Source organism: Nannobrachium achirus, assembly GCF_963921795.1.
Source record: "Nannobrachium achirus genome assembly, chromosome: 11".
In the NCBI taxonomy this organism is placed as follows: domain Eukaryota; kingdom Metazoa; phylum Chordata; class Actinopteri; order Myctophiformes; family Myctophidae; genus Nannobrachium; species Nannobrachium achirus.
The window spans coordinates 63,613,365-63,630,495 of NC_137820.1; the positions used below are offsets into that span (position 1 = coordinate 63,613,365).

A 17,131-nucleotide genomic window follows, 5' to 3' on the forward strand; every position below is an offset into this window, starting at 1 on the left:
GAAAACTCACTTTTCAAGGTTATAAAGAAACAAAAAACAGGTCATATTATATTTTTATATATCGTCGTTGTCGGGTGGAAACCTTGTACTGTATGTCCAAAACCGTTCGTTTTGTATGTATTTTTTTTAAAATGATCTAAACTAGTGAAAATATCCGATCTACAAGCACACAACGATGTTGTGTGCGACAGTTTTGCATGATGAAGCAGGGCTTTACTTTATTTATTTTTTAAGATTTGTTTTTGGGCTTTTGTACCTTCATTGATACGACAGTAGACTGACAGGAAATGGGGGGAGAGATGGGGAGTGACACGCGGCAAAGGTCGTCCGGATCGGGAATCGAACCGGCGACACCAGCCAGGCATTCATGCCTATGTGGCAATGCCTAAGTGGTATGCGCCTGGACCAGTAGGCCAGCGGGCGCCCAGGGCTTTACTTTATGAAAAACATACACATTTCTAACTTGAAGATACGAGGTTTCTGCCCAACAGTGACGATACATTTTATATATTAATGTTAGATTACCAATTATTTGGGGGCCCACTTGTAATACCCTCGCGGGCCACCAGTGAGCGGCCCCCGGTCCACAGGTTGAGAACCAACTGTTTCAGACAAAAAGTTTGAAAACCACTGCAGTAGAATCAACAGCTTCCGCTGCCTCCCAGAGAGCGGTTCGCTCATTTGCATGTTGTGAGGTCCAGAGGGCAGATGTGAACGTGTTGTACCCTCGTCTTGACAGCGCGGGGGGCGAATGGCCAAGCAGCGGGTGCCATTTAGATTAGTCGCCTGATTCCTTTTAATGTTTTCACCCCCGCCTCTCTCCCTACACGAGTTATGTGTTCTGACCTGCACAGTCCTACACTTCCCGGCAAGGACATCAAACACACACGCACACACACACACACACACACGTGTGAGCGTGCGCGCACTCACACACACACTACAAACATTCATTCATGATTTATCACCAATGATGGCGAGAACAGGATAATAATTCAGTCCAAAGCCTCTGCTAGGTTTCAAAGAATAAAAGCGCTCATTAAAATGACAGTAGGACATAACCTTGCAATGTTTCGGCTTGGTCAGCTTGGACGGGGCAGAGCTGTGGCCGGGATATGCTATGTCACTAACACTTAAATAAACATTCTGTATCGCTTTATAAATAACCTGAACAAATTCATGGACCAAAAACACAATCATATACTGTACACAGGAAGGAAACCCCAAGAACAACCCTGTTCTCGGTTAAAAGTCTATGATTTTACTATTTTGTCTAGTCTAGAGTAGGCCAATATCTTGAGTGTGTCCTCTTTCATGTACAGTAGCAGGAGACTATGAGAGACAATACGGTGCAGCTGTCTTTCTGTTTGGTTTGTACAACTGGTTTACAAGCACAACACCAGACCCCTAGTGTCCTTAGAGTGTCTTCCTGAGGACTGAGGACTGTACTGCTTTTGGAAGTGTCAGAAACATTTTTATCTCTTTTCTCCAGGCATGTTGTAGATTTGTTGCTGTCACGTCAGTGTCCAAGCAATGCCACATTCAAAGACACGCTGCCCATTCTCCCAGCCCTCCACCAAAGCATGTGTGTTTGTATCACAATAACTGTCTTGCTGTCTGTCTGTCCACCTGTCCGTCCCCGCCGTTGGTGAGGAGAACCTACTGTTGGCCGCAGTCTTTCCTGAGCATGTGGAGGACCTTGCGTCCCAGGCTGGAGCTCCACGGTTTGACCAGGCTCTTGACGTTGATCATAAGACGGCCGGTCCTCCAGTCCTCATGGCCGGCCACCATGTAATCTGAGCCTGGGCAGGAGACAAGTTAGTTAGTTTTTTCCGTGAATGAATGCCCTACTTCGTCGTACAAGTAGTGTTGCACAAAAGTAGCAAAAATAGCTGATTTACATTACAAGCTCATAACGTGTTGCATCGCGGTGTATGAGCTTGTAGAACTGCTATTTTTATTTTTTAAATGAAAGTGTTTTTTCTGCAGTCTTTAAAATATAAAAGAGCTTGTAACTAAATAAAAACAACAATGGATCCATTTGTAACACGGTTTCTTTTTTCCATTTAGCCATTTTTGGACATTATACAAGTTTTCCACCTGACAGTGACTGATGACATACACAAATGACTAACTTTTACTAGCCCTAACTCGTTATTGGGCTTGTATGGCCTGCCTCTCACACCCCCAAAAATAAAACTGTATCCTGAGAGGTTGCGGTTGTGAAACGCTCTAATAACAAAGTGGCAGTTGCAATCTTGTAAATGTCCCACTGCAAATGAATGATATGCTAGGATGCTGGCACCTGTCCAAGACTTCCCTCACGGAGCAGCGACAAGGATTTGCTGCTCAGCACAAAGCTGGCAGATCGTCCACGTGAGACTCTACTAATTACCCGCTCGCCTGCAAAGGTCTGCATTGCGAGCAATTCCTAAGATTTCAGGTTTCTGACTGGAATGCAGTTGTCAGACCTGAGTTAAGGATAGGGCATGGTTGTCAGACCTGGGTTAAGGATAGGACAGGTGTATGGTGTCAGACCTGGGTTAAGGATAGGGTAGGTGTATGGTGTCAGACCTGGGTTAAGGATAGGGTAGGTGTATGGTGTCAGACCTGGGTTAAGGATAGGACAGGTGTATGGTGTCAGACCTGGGTTAAGGATAGGACAGGTGTATGGTGTCAGACCTGGGTTAAGGATAGGGCAGGTGTATGGGTGTCAGACCTGGGTTAAGGATAGGGTAGGTGTATGGTGTCAGACCTGGGTTAAGGATAGGGCAGGTGTATGGTGTCAGACCTGGGTTAAGGATAGGACAGGTGTATGGTGTCAGACCTGGGTTAAGGATAGGACAGGTGTATGGGTGTCAGACCTGGGTTAAGGATAGGACAGGTGTATGGTGTCAGACCTGGGTTAAGGATAGGACAGGTGTATGGTGTCAGACCTGGGTTAAGGATAGGGCAGGTGCATGGTGTCAGACCTGGGTTAAGGATAGGGCAGGTGTATGGTGTCAGACCTGGGTTAAGGATAGGACAGGTGTCAGACCTGGGTTAAGGATAGAGCAGGTGTATGGTGTCAGACCTGGGTTAAGGATAGGGCAGGTGTATGGTGTCAGACCTGGGTTAAGGATAGGACAGGTGTATGGTGTCAGACCTGGGTTAAGGATAGGACAGGTGTATGGTGTCAGACCTGGGTTAAGGATAGGACAGGTGTATGGTGTCAGACCTGGGTTAAGGATAGGACAGGTGTATGGTGTCAGACCTGGGTTAAGGATAGGACAGGTGTATGGTGTCAGACCTGGGTTAAGGATAGGACAGGTGTATGGTGTCAGACCTGGGTTAAGGATAGGGCAGGTGTATGGTGTCAGACCTGGGTTAAGGATAGGGCAGGTGTCAGACCTGGGTTAAGGATAGAGCAGGTGTATGGTGTCAGACCTGGGTTAAGGATAGGGCAGGGTGTCAGACCTGGGTTAAGGATAGGGCAGGTGCATCCCTTGGTGGTCCAGGACTCCGGGTAGAGGGTGGTCCCTCCCTTCTGGACCTTCATCTGAGGGCTCTGGTACAACACCTTCTTAACCGTAACCTCCACCTCCGCATGGGAACCCTTGTCATGGGCAGCCACCACCCTCACCAGCAACACTGTAGAGGCAAGACAGACAGACAGACAGAGTCAACTAATCTCTTCTGTAGGCAGGAGCTTAACAAGTTGCAAAATCCAACGTGCCACTATACTGTTGTTTCATTCCCAAAGGTACTCTGAAGACAGATCCCGACATAAGTCGGGACTGTTCTTGTTTAACCTTTATTTATCCAGGGTAGGTCGTTTTTCTGCACCGCCCTGCTTCACAGTAGGGCATTAACGACTCAGTCGACAAGTCGACTGAGTCGACTTCATTACACAAGTCGACTCCCACCAGAGAAAGTCGAAGTTGAAAAGAAATCCTTTGTATTTTTTTCTGTCATTATTTTTGCTCCATGTGTGCGTCTGTACAGCATTCAAAAAGTAGGATTGCTTATTGTCAAAGACGGAATGATCCAATATTACAGTGCTACAGTACATTACATTTGGTATAACATGGTTCTATTGTGGCCCCCTCCTGAATAGCCGATCTACATGCTCAGATGTAGATCGGCTATTATCAGAATTTCTGCGTTTATATATTTGAAAATTTGGACAATGTTTAATTTGACATTTTAGAGTCTTAAATTGGCACTTTAGAAATGTGAAGATACCCTCTATATACTGAAACCTTATGTTGGTTTGTTTACAGTTGAGTGAGAAAACAATGTTGCACATTAAGTTAATCATCTGGGGACCCCCCAAAATAATTGGGTGGTCGTGTGTGATGTGATGACGTCATCAAACGATAAAGTCGACTTCAACTCAACTTTTTACTGAGTCGAGTCGACTTGCAAGTCGTTAATGCCCTAACAGATACACACATTGACATCTGGGAGCTGCCAATACAACCACAGTATTATACTGTTGGCCACTGAGCGGATCCGTCGCAGCGGTTGGGGATTAAGTGCCTTGAATTCAACGGTGAGTACCGAGGAAGCGACATTATGTTCCTGCCGCTCTTGGTGAGCGAACTGGAACAAATGGGCTCCTCTAACATTTGAATATTTGCAGAGGGGGGAAACTCTGGCAAAAATAGAAGATCTACTACAAGCTCACACCGCGTTGCAACGTGTCGCATTGTGAGATTGTAGATCTGCCTTTTTCGGGGAAGATAATTAAGTACCTGAGACGAATAACAGTCTAAAGTCCATATATATATTTCTTAATATAGATATTTTTTGATTTACCAGACTGTAAACCAGAAACTAGTCATTTTTAATCTGTTAAATTGTTAATGCACTCCCCCCTAATTTTGTTCAATTGTCTGTTTTAATTGCGACCGTAAGGTCGCAGTTTAGTATCAAAACCTCCACTGGCCGTCCGTCACGTCCGTCACGTCACACACGTCACACCTTTGCCCTGCTCATATCTCCGCATCAGTATGACATCACACTGCTGACATCAGTATGACATCACACCGTACACAAATGACCCTTATATAAGACCGGCATTATCTACCGACAGCTGCTATAAGCCAACCCTGGCGATAAGGTCTGAGTCGAAGAAATGCTTCTTTCCTGGCAAGAATTGCCCCTTTATACTGTAGGGCTCGTTTGTGTATTGTATGACATCACGCCACATCATCGGCTGAGGACTGTGTGATGTCATCATATCTCCATATATGGATAAATAAGTTGCTCATGCCCAAATATGGGCTGGTGAGGTCAGACTTAGTGTGATGCGTAGGTTATCTCCATATATGGAGATTCAACTTCAATGAGTAACCATGGCAAACTGTCAACTGCCCGTATGTCTTGATAATTGGTAAAACAAACTTTTGGCCTATTTGTGGAGATAAGCGACCAACGGTCGCTTATCTCCCGATTAGGGAGTCTTACTGGTGTTATCTGCTCCCTTTGTCTGCTGAATATTGCTTGTACAGACTTATACTGTTGTTCCACAAACTGTTGGGAGATATACTGTTTTCCCACTTTCCATAAGTATTATGTCTTATAGTTCCTAAAAAAATCTAATTCAACAAAATGAGGGGGGAGTGCATTAAGACTTTAACAGATTCAAAACTTCTAGTTTGTGGTTTACAGTCTGGTAAATCAAAAAAATATCTATATTCACAATTTGAAAATATGGAATATATGGACTGTTTTTTTCTCTCAGGTACTCAATTAGTGCCGAGCAAAAACAGGAGGGGGTCTAGAATAGAGCCCTGGGCTCCGGCCAAGCTCATCAGATGCCAAATACTGCATATCCACAAGGGACATTTTCTTTTTAGCATTGCTATTTTTTTCTTCTCTACGTGGGGTCGCATGGATAATTGGATATTATGTAGCCTCAGATTCCAATAGGCATTCAAGCCTGTCATGGTTGACTCACCGGGTAATTAATTGATTTCCTCTGTCAAACAGCACTCACCATAGTCATACTCCATAGCACAGAAGAATTTGGGGCTGCCAAGGGTCATTTCTACACACTCACATTTCTCTGGGAACGAGAAATATGATTGGAGAAGAGAAGGAGGAACAAAATGTCAAAAGTCAAGAATGCAATGAAGTGCGCACACACACACACACACACCGGATATTTATATATTCATAAAAAACATCTGCATTGTTATTATGCGTGCGCGTGGGTAGTATGTGAGTGCAGTGGCGTCAGTTCAGCAAAAGCTAGGGTATGGCAAAGCCGGTCTACATGCTCACAACGCCTCGCGCTGTGAGGCGTTGTGAGCATGTAGATCGGCTATTTTCACAACGTCTGAATAAAACTATTTTTTTCATTTTTTTTACACAGGTTTCTACAGTTTTTTGGGCTGGATATGGAAGCCTGGAACGGTTGTTCAAGTGCAGCTAAACTTAGCGTGTTAGTAAAGGTGCCACAATTAACAATAATGCATTGCACCTGTGCAGCTGACCTGCGGAACCTGGGAATATACCATTCTGTCAAGCTGGGAAGAATACAAGTCTGGAGAATATAATCATAATACCTTGTTAAAGTGACCAATTTTGTTACATTTTGCATTTGTAGTTATTTTACTGTAATTTAACAACATAATAACCAGCGCCAGATAGACAAAGAGACACTCATGGATTTATATTTAAAAGTAACTTTTATTTTCCCCCCCTGGACCCAGGGTATGGCAGCTGAACACTGAGTTCCCTAAAGGTTTAAATGAAGAACTGATGCTTAACTGTTTTCTATAATTTGTACTTGTGTGGTTTCTCTGTGGGATCTGTTATTCATTTATTTCCTATGCATTAATTGTTTTTCACAGTTTTTTTTAATTTTCTTATCTAGTGATGTCATTTGATAATGAGACGCAGCTGTATTAATTGTATTACAAAGCATTGTAACTTATATGTACTGTGTACGTCACTTCCTGAACTAGCAATTCAGTTACACTGATGATGGCCTAAGGGTCGAAACGCTTCTGTCCTGACTACTGCTGCTGCTGTTCCACTATTAAAAAAGACTCTTAATGAAAACATGAGTGCGGGTTGCTTCTCTTCAAGCTGCATACCCCTGCCATACCCAATTGACGGCCCTGTGTGAGTGCGGAGTGTGTTGACCTGTGACTCACTCACCAGAGTGGTGCAGTGCAGAGAAAAGCTCCTCTACCCTAAAGAGTGCCGTGTCACTATTACTGCTGCTGCTGTGTCCCGCGTGGCCACCGGCTGGATGGGAGACCTCCCGATCTGAGCTGTGTCGCAGGACAAAAAAAAAAAGAAAAAAGAAAGTACTCATTTACTGTCTACCCAGGGGTGTCACACCAAATTCTGGGCCCTGGGTACAAGGATTCACTGCGGGCCCCCCATGAATGTTCTTGATAGGGGGAGAGGGTTTAACCCATTTTGACTGGGAACGCATTATTACACATTCTTGAACATTTGTGCAAGTCTTTCAATATTTCAAATCCTTCTACGGTATGTTTCCCATCTCAAAATATTTAGTTCCAGGCACACCCCAGAAGCAAAATTGAGTCACAAATGTTCGCTTTAAAAATACATATATTGGCACTGGGTAAAAATGGGTTACAAAATCGTGGGATAAAAATTATATATATAAAAAAAAGAATATATATATATATATATATATATATATATATTCAAAGATTTGCACAAATTTTCACGAGAGCGGCACTTGGTGCCGTGCTGTGAGCTTGTATACCGGTATCTGCTATTTTTCAATAGCTAAAGTATAAAATAGTTAAGGCCCCCTCCACTTTGGGCCCTAGTAACTCAGTCCCACTTCCCCCCCCTTGTGACGCCCCTGCTGTCTACCACAAAGAAAATGACCAACCAAGAGGAAAAACATTAGCGTTAGCTTTAAGACCTGGGGAACAGTACAGTAGCTTCCATAGTGTGTCAAACGTTTACCACTGATAGATAAATACAACATGGCCATGTTATTGCCTATACTGGCACTCACCCAGCAATGCAGTCACCAGTGTAGGGATCACAGTCGCCCGTGCAGTCGCACGGTCGGCAGCCGTACCCGCTGAGACCCCAGTATCCCGCCAAGCAGCTCTCACAGAGGGCACCTCCGACCCCCGGCTTACAGGTGCACTGGCCGCTGACAGGGTCACAGGGGGCGCCGCCACCCGAGGGCGAAGCTCCTACACGGTGGCAAGAACAGGCTGCAAGGGAGGGTGGCTGTGTTAATCTCAACATGTAAATCTGTTGACTCTACTCCAAGAGACATGGATGTTATTCTCACACATATGCTTGCATACAAGTGGAGAATATATACGGTAGAGTAAAATGCTACGGTATGTTTTTGGGTGGGGGCCAAAACCACACGCACGAACACACACACACACACACGCACGCACACGCACACACGCACGCACACACACACACACACACACACACACACACACACACACAAATACAAACAAAAACGTATATAACATACATACGGTGGCAATGGTGCAAAACACAGCCATTCCATCTGCCAGCCTTCAACAGTGACATAACAGAATATGGAGCTATTCATTCCGCTGGAACGCTGCTCTACACGGCTGCACTTAAAACAAACAGTAAATCATTGTCTCTCCTCATGGTCAGGCCTCGCTGCCTGATGGTCCCCTGTGATGACGGATTAATTTTTTTTCCGGTCTCGCTTCATTTCTTACCCAAAACGGCATGTTTGTTCTTTAAAAAATGCTGCAGCGTGTCTGGGGAAAAGGGCAAGAATTGGAAAAATGCGCTCGCATTGGACCATGGGAATGTCTTCTCCCATTGTTTGCGATTACTGTTACATTCCAACAACACTAATAGCTCCATCACTCCTACTGTGGAGCCCACTGGACTGGAGATGTCTGACTGATATATCACTGGCACGGAAGGGCTGTGATTTTGAAAGGTCCTGGAGAAAAGTGGTTCATTAAAACCCATTCAGAACGGGTATTATTGAGTATAATTATTTTATGCTTTAACTATTGAAAAATAGCAGATTGCGAGCTTGTAGATCTGCTATTTTTGAAAAATCGTGAAAATTTGAATTTTTACCCGCTTTCTATAAGTGTCTTTTGAATCCTTCTAAGGTTTTTTGAAAAAACCTGTGTTTCTATGTCAGCAATCTGGTTAGCCATCGTCAAAGAAAAGGTCCTTTTCACTTAAATGGAGCTCAGTTAGTCTGTTCTTGAGAGACTACTATGTCAGTGGTTCTCAAACCTTTTCATGTGAAGGACCCCCAAAATGATATGTATTTGTCCACGGACCCCCATCTCAAAATATTTAGTTCCAGGGACCACCCAGAAGCAAAATTTGAGTTACAAACGTTTGCTTAAAAAATACATTATATTCAAAGATTTGCACACATTTTCATGACTTTTTCAAAAATAGCAGATCTACAAGCTCGCACCGAGTGCCGCGCTGTGAGCTTGTATATCTGCTGTTTTTCAATAGTTAAAGCATTCAATAATTGTAGGCCTAAATGGGTTAATTTTTCATCCTGGACGGTCAGCACAATATGAAATGTCATTAAAAATCCCCTCACTCACATTTAATGCGTTATCTTTCCTATTCCTTTCATCCAGGGTCTCAGCTGACTGGGAACTCAAGCTATATTCACTTTAAAGTCAAACTCTCGCGGATGGAACAAAGATACCAACAGAACAACCACAGAACCAGCAGATTTATACTGATGGCCACTGAGCAGCTCCATTGCAGCAGTTGGGGATTAAGTGCTGGGGGCAGGCAGACACTCCGGCCAAAAATAGTGTTAAGAGAAGTTGTCAAAAAACACATTTATGTGGAATGGTATTGTCAAAAACATACAACAGAAATATAATATATATATATATATATATATATATATTTGAAAAGGTAACAAATCTGCCTTTAAATTTTAAGAAGTAGTTCACCCCCAAAATGTTTTTTTTTCTTATTTTTTTTTTCCTATCGATTACTCACCCCATAGAGACTTGAATTCATGGATATCTTTTAGTTCCCAGGTCTTCAACAGGGGGTCCGGGACCCCTAGGGGGTCCTCAGAGTTAACAGGGGGTCCTCCAAATCTTTGAGTGATAGAACGTTTTTTTTCTCCTTTTTTATATTAACCACTTGAACCCTATTGCTCATATTCTGAGAACCTTAGACAAAAATAGCAGATCTACAAGCTCACAACGCCCAGCAGCAAGAGGTTTGGTGTAGACTGTAGAGAGGATAAAAGAGCAGACTAAGTACAGAGTGAAAGGTCAAGTTTATTAAGTATTGACGGTTCAAGTGGTTAAATATCTGATCTCCCTCTCTCAACACAAATTGACATGATTCCAAAATACACTGATGAATGTGCTGTCAAACGATGAAACTATATGGAATCTGGGGGTCCCTGCTTCATCTCTCTCTCAGCTAAGGGGTCGTTGGCATGAAAACGTTGAAGACTCCTGTTTTAGTTTTTGTCGCATTCCTGAGCCAAGAGTAATCAATAGAAAAAAATATATGGGGTGACTATCCCTTTAAGCCAAAGGAATAGATGGAGCTTATACAGTAGCCTTACGTTTGCAGGAGTCCGGGGCAGACCGGTGTTTGCTGGGGTCCCTGTAGAAGCCCTTCTTACAGTTCTGACAGTGAGGACCCTCCGTGTTGTGCTGACAGTCATCACACACACCCCCACTGCGTCTCCCCGATGCCAGCCACAGACCGCGGTCAAAGTGACAGCTCTGGGAATGGCTGTTACACTTGCACTCTGTTTTATGATACACATAGAAAACAGGTAAGAGATACACAAATATGTATATTTAGATTATTTTCCTTTGTAGGCTTCAACAATAAGACTAACTGACCATTATTCAAACAGCTTCTAATTTGCTTTTATGTCATACTCCTAGTATGATGATCATCTTCACAGAAGGTTGTTATGAGTACATGAACTAAAACGTGAAATCTCATTTACTGAAACATACAGCAATGACGCTAAGCACATGTTTTGTTTCCTATACGTTATTTGACCCTCTTGCCCATCTTGCCTGTCTTGTGGCATGTGGTTCAGGGGGTAGAGTGGCCGTCAGGTAATCGGAAGGTCCGTCCAGGCTTAGTGCAGAGCCTATTACTTAACTAACGTAAGTTCTGTCCTAAGTTAGGGAGTAAAGTCCTCACTAGAGGCTTAAGAACTACTAGTTAGTTTGTAACTAAGTGAGTTACTAACGTGTGTTGCACCACGACTGCTTATGGCATAACGTAACTAGTGATGCGTAAACTGTTCTTAAGTCACATAAAATGACGTCATAGCTCCTGAATCCAATGAAAACGAACTGACTAGAAACAAGGAAGTAAAGCTGGTATCGTCTTTTGTCAAATGTCAACAGAGAGCTCCGTCTCTCCCCTGGCATGTACACAAAGTCTAACATGCAGTGGTTGAAAAAGTACTAAAATGAATTACTCAAGTAAAAGTATCCTGCAATATAGAAATACTCTGTTAATAGCAGACGCATTGTGAGCTTGTAGATCGTCTATTTTCAAATGGCCAAAATGTATATAGGGCTTAATGTATGTTTTAAATAAATGGATTGTTTCATTGTTGAATTCAATTAAATAGCCGATATATAATGCTGTCTGCCACATTAGTAGTTATAGGCGTAGTTGCTCTACTCCCATAGAGATTCAGTGCTGCCCAAAGGCTGGTGTAGTTTTATTTAGTAGTTACTTAGACATACGTTAGAACAAATTTGTGATGGGCAAAAGCTGATATTTTAGTAATGCGTAGTCTTGACTTAAAGCCATTTACGTTACAACTAGGCTACGTTTTGACTTAGTGTGAGGTGGTGCAACCCCGTCCAGAGCACTATATTAATAGCGCCCGCTGATGTCTATTGTCTGACGGTTAGGATGGGAAAATACAGAGGACAAACTCCAGGTGTGTGCAAATGTCAACATCTCGACTCACTCTTGCACTCCTGCGGTGCCCCGAGGATCCCGTTGGCAGGGCGCCAGGGCTGATCGTGGTAGAGAGGGGCACAGCGCTCGCAGTGGTCACCGGCGGTGTTGTGTCTGCAAACACACTTCCCATGAACCTGCCAGCCAGATAGATACACAACACACAGACAATGGCCGCATTGAAGTGCACAGAGAGAAAAAGGCAAGCAGCAGCAGTGTTTCCACCAAACATTCAAAAGCCAGGGTGGGCCGGGGCCAAGAGGGCCACCCTGTGCAGGGAGGGAGATGCCACCCTGCTTGCATTGGCACAGGTGGAGGGTTTAAAGCCGTGGTTCTCAAAGTGGATTCCAGGGACTCTGTGGGGTCCTTTATGTGGTCTAAATTGACCCATACAAGTCTGTAACTCTGACAGTGTACAAATTTGTACACTGTCAGAGTTAAGGGGAGACCTTGAAATTTGAAAGTTTGAGAAAAACTGGTTTAAATGTGTTAAACATGTGACTTTTGAAACTCTGCTTCAGTGGATGTGTGTGACACTGCTGCTAAATATTAAACATACTGTACGTGTACGTACATATAGTGCACGCTTCACAATTCTTAAGCAAACGGAATTGTTTCACAGTACGGCTTACACGTTGTGCAGTCATTGGGTCATTTCAGAGTGGTTAGATTGCAATACGTAACGTGGCAGCTATGGCACCTTAAGCAATATGGGTACTCAGCTAGTCTTTTCTATTCTCCATTTACAGTAAATAGAACAACATGGAAGGGACTATGGGTTGTTAAGGCATTAGATTTAACGCTATAATTAAGGTTTCCACATCCTTTAAATCCCTGTAATATAGTGGGCAAGGGCTATGCGCCGATACGTAGTCCCCTCGGCAGCCCTCAGTCGAGGCAGCACATACCACATCACAGCTGTGCAGGGGCGTCACACCAAATTCTGGGCCCTGGGTACAAGGATTCACTGCGGGCCCCTCATGAATGTTAACTATTGAAAAATAGCAGATATACAAGCTCACAGCGCGGCACCAAGTGCCGCGCTGCAAGCTTGTAGATCTGCTATTTTTGAAATTTTTTGAAAATTTGTGCAAGAAACCTATGTTTCCATGTCAGTGGTGCTCAAACCTTTTCATGTCAAGGACGCCCAAAATGATATGTATTTGGCCACGGATCCCCATCTCAAAATATTTAGTTCCAGGGACCCCCCAGAAGCAAAATTTTAGTTACAAATGTCCGCTTAAAAAATACATATATTCAAAGATTTACACACATTTTCACAACTTTTCAAAAATAGCAGATCTACAAGCTCACAGTGAGCTGTGAGCTTGTATATCTGCTATTTTTCAATAGCTAAAGTTACTAGGGCCCCTCCACCTTGGGCCCTAGTAACTCAGTCCCACTTTTTTCCCCCTTGTGACGCCCCTGCAGCTGTGTAACCAGGGAGTGGTGGGAATATAACCCATAACCTTCAACTCGCAATCCCCAAACACAAACAAACAAATACACATTACAAACACAAGGCACACAAACATACGTGGCATTACACGAAATCCTGGGGAGTTTTCACAACAGAACAAATTACGCACAGAGAAGCTCTGTTTTTCTCTGCACATCATCGGTGGAACACCAGACACCTGTGAGCGGTGCAGGGATGGGACGATATGAAAATGTCATATCACGATTATTGTGACAGAAGAAATCGCGATTTATGATATTATCGCGATAATCAAAATCCATTATCCTGGGTGGAACATTTGCCAAAAAATAGCCGATCTATAAGCTCACAAGACATTTTGATAGAGAGTGAAAAAAAGACTGTATCAAGTAACGTACAGTATATTATAAGTACCTTTTACCAATTTAAGTTTATACCGGATATGCAGCTCAGCAAATAAAAGGTGAATTAATCCCAGTGCATGACGGAGGACGATATCACGATAAATTAAATCTCCACAATACAATTATCGTGTTTTTTATCACGATATACGATAATATCGCTTATCGTCCCATCCCTAGTGAGCGGTGTAGTTAAGTACAGCGGGCTTTCCAACTTAACTCACCATATTACTGGTCCTCTGTCCACTGGGCCGATAGCCATTGGCCGGCACGCAGTGCTCGGCGTGCCCATTGCAGAGGCAACTGCCTTTGACAATGAAGTCATAGATGGCATAATGAGCCGTGGGCAGAGTGCTGGCACCGGGATGTTTGGCCTGGCAGGGGCACGGCTGCTGCTGCAGCAGGCGGACTCTGAGGTTAGTGACCATTATTTGGTCCTGGACAGCTGGACTGTAGGGATCCATGGAGTGCCAGGGAGACAAGGCCCGATAGATCACCTTTGGATGAAGGACAGGATAAATAATATACCCATTTAGGCCAAGAATTATTGAATGCTTTAACCAGTGAAAAATAGCAGATATACAAGCTCACAGCGCGGCACCGAGTGCCGCGCTGTGAGCTTGTAGATCTGCAATTTTTTTTAAAGTTGTGAAAATGTGTGCAAATCTTTGATATTATGTATTTTCAAAGCGAACGTTTGTAACTCAAATTTTGCTTCTGGGTGGTCCCTGGAACGAAATATTTTGAGATGGGGGTCCGTGGCCAAATAGATATCATTTTGGGGGTCCTTCACATGAAAAGGTTTGAGAACCACTGACATAGTAGTCTCTCAAGAACAGACTAACTGGGCTCCAGTTAAGTGAAAAGGACCTTTTCTTTGACGATGGCTAGCCAGGTTGCTGCCATAGAAACATAGGTTTTTTCAAAAAACCTTAGAAGGATTCAAAAGACACTTATAGAATCGGGTCAAAATTCAAGTTTTCACGATTTTTCAAAAATAGCAGATATACAAGCTCACAGCACGGCACCAAGTGCCGCGCTGTGAGCTTGTATATCTGCCATTTTTCAATAGTTAAAGCACCCAATATTGTGTACCCGTTCTAAATGGGTTAAAAGATTTATGATGAATTAATCAAAATATCAAACTCAAAACACGTTTTTGTTGTTCCTCTTGCACATTTCACAAGACGTCAAGAGGCCGCACCTTGTATTGTGGATACAAGGCCAAACCATGACTCATGTCCGGTTCTGCTTCTTGTTATGGCAAATAAAAAACAGGCAACAATCTGGCCAGCCATTAATGCACCTGCAATAGCATGCCATTGAAGAAGCCATTGTGTGCGTGCGCGCGCGCGCGTGTGTGTGTGTGTGTGTGTGTGTGTGTGTGTGTGTGTGTGTGTGTCTGTGTGTGTGCGCGCGTGTGTGCGTGTGTGCGCGTGCGTGCGTGTGTGTGTGTACCCATTTCCTGATTTATTCCTGGTGAAGATAATATTGAACTTGCAATAAACAGTGGGAGCAGCATATTAGCTTGTTCTATCTGCTCATTCAGTGTGAGACTTAAATCTCTCAACCAAATACAGCATATTAATTCCAGTGAACTCTTATTAGTGAACCCCTCATGTTTTTGTAGGGCAGGATCAACATTGGGGGTTTTCCTTTGAGTGTCTATGGAGACACATAGACACTAATTATGAAGGGTGAGGGGCTTACGCAAGAGAGCTGACACAGCAAGACGCATACCTGTTGCAAATACACTGCAATTATGAGATCAGTCGAAGCCATATTATTCATTCAGACATTCAACCAGATCTCCCATCTCGTTCTGCATGGGGCCTTTGGAGTAAAAACATAAAGCTATGTTTGGCCTGTGTGTCTCTGTCTCTCTGTCACTATCTCTCAGTTTACAGTGTACAGTTACAGTTTAGGCATTTAGCAGATGCTTTTAATCCAAAGCGACTTACAATAAGCAGGTAATACATCACTATAATTAGCAAGATAATTTGTCAGTACATTAACAACAATATAACAAATGCATAGGAATATCAACCTAGAAAAACAATAACATAGGTAGACCACACACCTAATCAGTAAAAAACCTAAAAGTAATCTCTCTGTCTGTCTGTCTGTCTGTCTGTCTGTCTGTCTGTCTGTCTCTCTGTCTCTGTCTGTCTGTCTGTCTGTCTGTCTGTCTGTCTGTCTGTCTGTCTGTCTGTCTGTCTGTCTGTCTGTCTGTCTGTCTGTCTGTCTGTCTCTCTCTCTCTCCCTCTCATGTCTCTTTAAACAAAAAGGGATGCTCATGAATAAACCATAGCTAGTTACTGCTATCTGGCACAAACCTCCCACAGCTGCTACAGCATGTGTAAAGCATACTTTGGGAGAACTTCAGAAGAATATACACTTAGTGAACATTGGTATTCCATCCGTGCATGTTTTGTTTTGTTTTTTTACAGGTAATTATGTGCCGTTGATAAAGAAAAATGGAAGCGGATGGAATATCAATGTTCACTAAGTGTATTCTTCTGAATTCTTCTGACTGTTTCTTTGACAGTCCATCAGACAAAATCAGTTTACAAAGCTCGCTCATCTCATCTCATCTCATCTTTTGCTAGGGTTAGGGTTAGTTTTTATCGCTCTGACCTTTGGACTCTGCACTATTAGGTTGTGTTAGTAGTTTTTTTTAGTATTTCTGCTTGTGTTTGACATGATGTAGAGATACTTGTTGCACTAACTAGCATTGACTGTTATGGTCACTTTGATTTGGGCACTGTATTGATAGTCGTGCTTTAGGACACTTTATGTATATATATATTATTCGTTCCCTTTCCTGTTGTACCTTGCTCTTACTGTACTGTCTTACTGTACTCTGTACTCTGTTCTTGTTTTTTCTTTTTATCTTTTTCATACTTCTCTCTAACTTTGTACCTTATACTGCTGTGCTGCCTCTGGGCAACTAATTTTCCCCCTTGGGAAAATAAAGGTATCTATCTATCTATCTGCTCATTCAGTGGTTTGTGTGATGTGAGGTGCGTGTTATTGAACGCATATACATCCAAGCACTAAAATACAGTCAATAAGGGCAGGTGTTACATGTTATTGCTGTGAAGTGGCTGGGGGAAGGGGGGGAAGGGGGGTAGTCTGTCTGTCAGTGTGTTTTGATGTGGTCACGCTCAGAACTCTCTTAGAAGTGAAAACACTTCTTATCCCAACACTGACTTTCCTCCAGGCCAGAGTGGTCAGGGGCGTCACACCAAATTATGGGCCCTGGGTACAAGGATTCACTGCGTGCGGGCCCCCATGAATGTTAACTATAGATATACAAGCTCACAGCGCGGCACCGAGTGCCGCG

At 43.3% G+C, this 17,131-nt stretch overlaps 1 protein-coding gene across 1 annotated transcript in view; it reads right to left on the reverse strand.

The window, feature by feature from the left end:
• Positions 1-1,659: 1,659 nt before the first annotated feature.
• Positions 1,660-17,131, reverse strand: part of LOC308294531 (netrin-4-like) — a gene marked incomplete at both ends in the record, with an annotated part of 45,818 nt that continues 30,346 nt past the window's right edge. Inside the window, 8 exons of the mRNA XM_080737264.1 lie at positions 1,660-1,802; positions 3,457-3,630; positions 5,984-6,052; positions 7,153-7,268; positions 7,997-8,204; positions 10,571-10,759; positions 11,957-12,083; positions 14,010-14,282. Of these exons, the coding sequence (XP_080593390.1) occupies positions 1,660-1,802; positions 3,457-3,630; positions 5,984-6,052; positions 7,153-7,268; positions 7,997-8,204; positions 10,571-10,759; positions 11,957-12,083; positions 14,010-14,282 (1,299 nt within the window). The remainder of the gene's footprint in view (positions 1,803-3,456; positions 3,631-5,983; positions 6,053-7,152; positions 7,269-7,996; positions 8,205-10,570; positions 10,760-11,956; positions 12,084-14,009; positions 14,283-17,131) is intronic.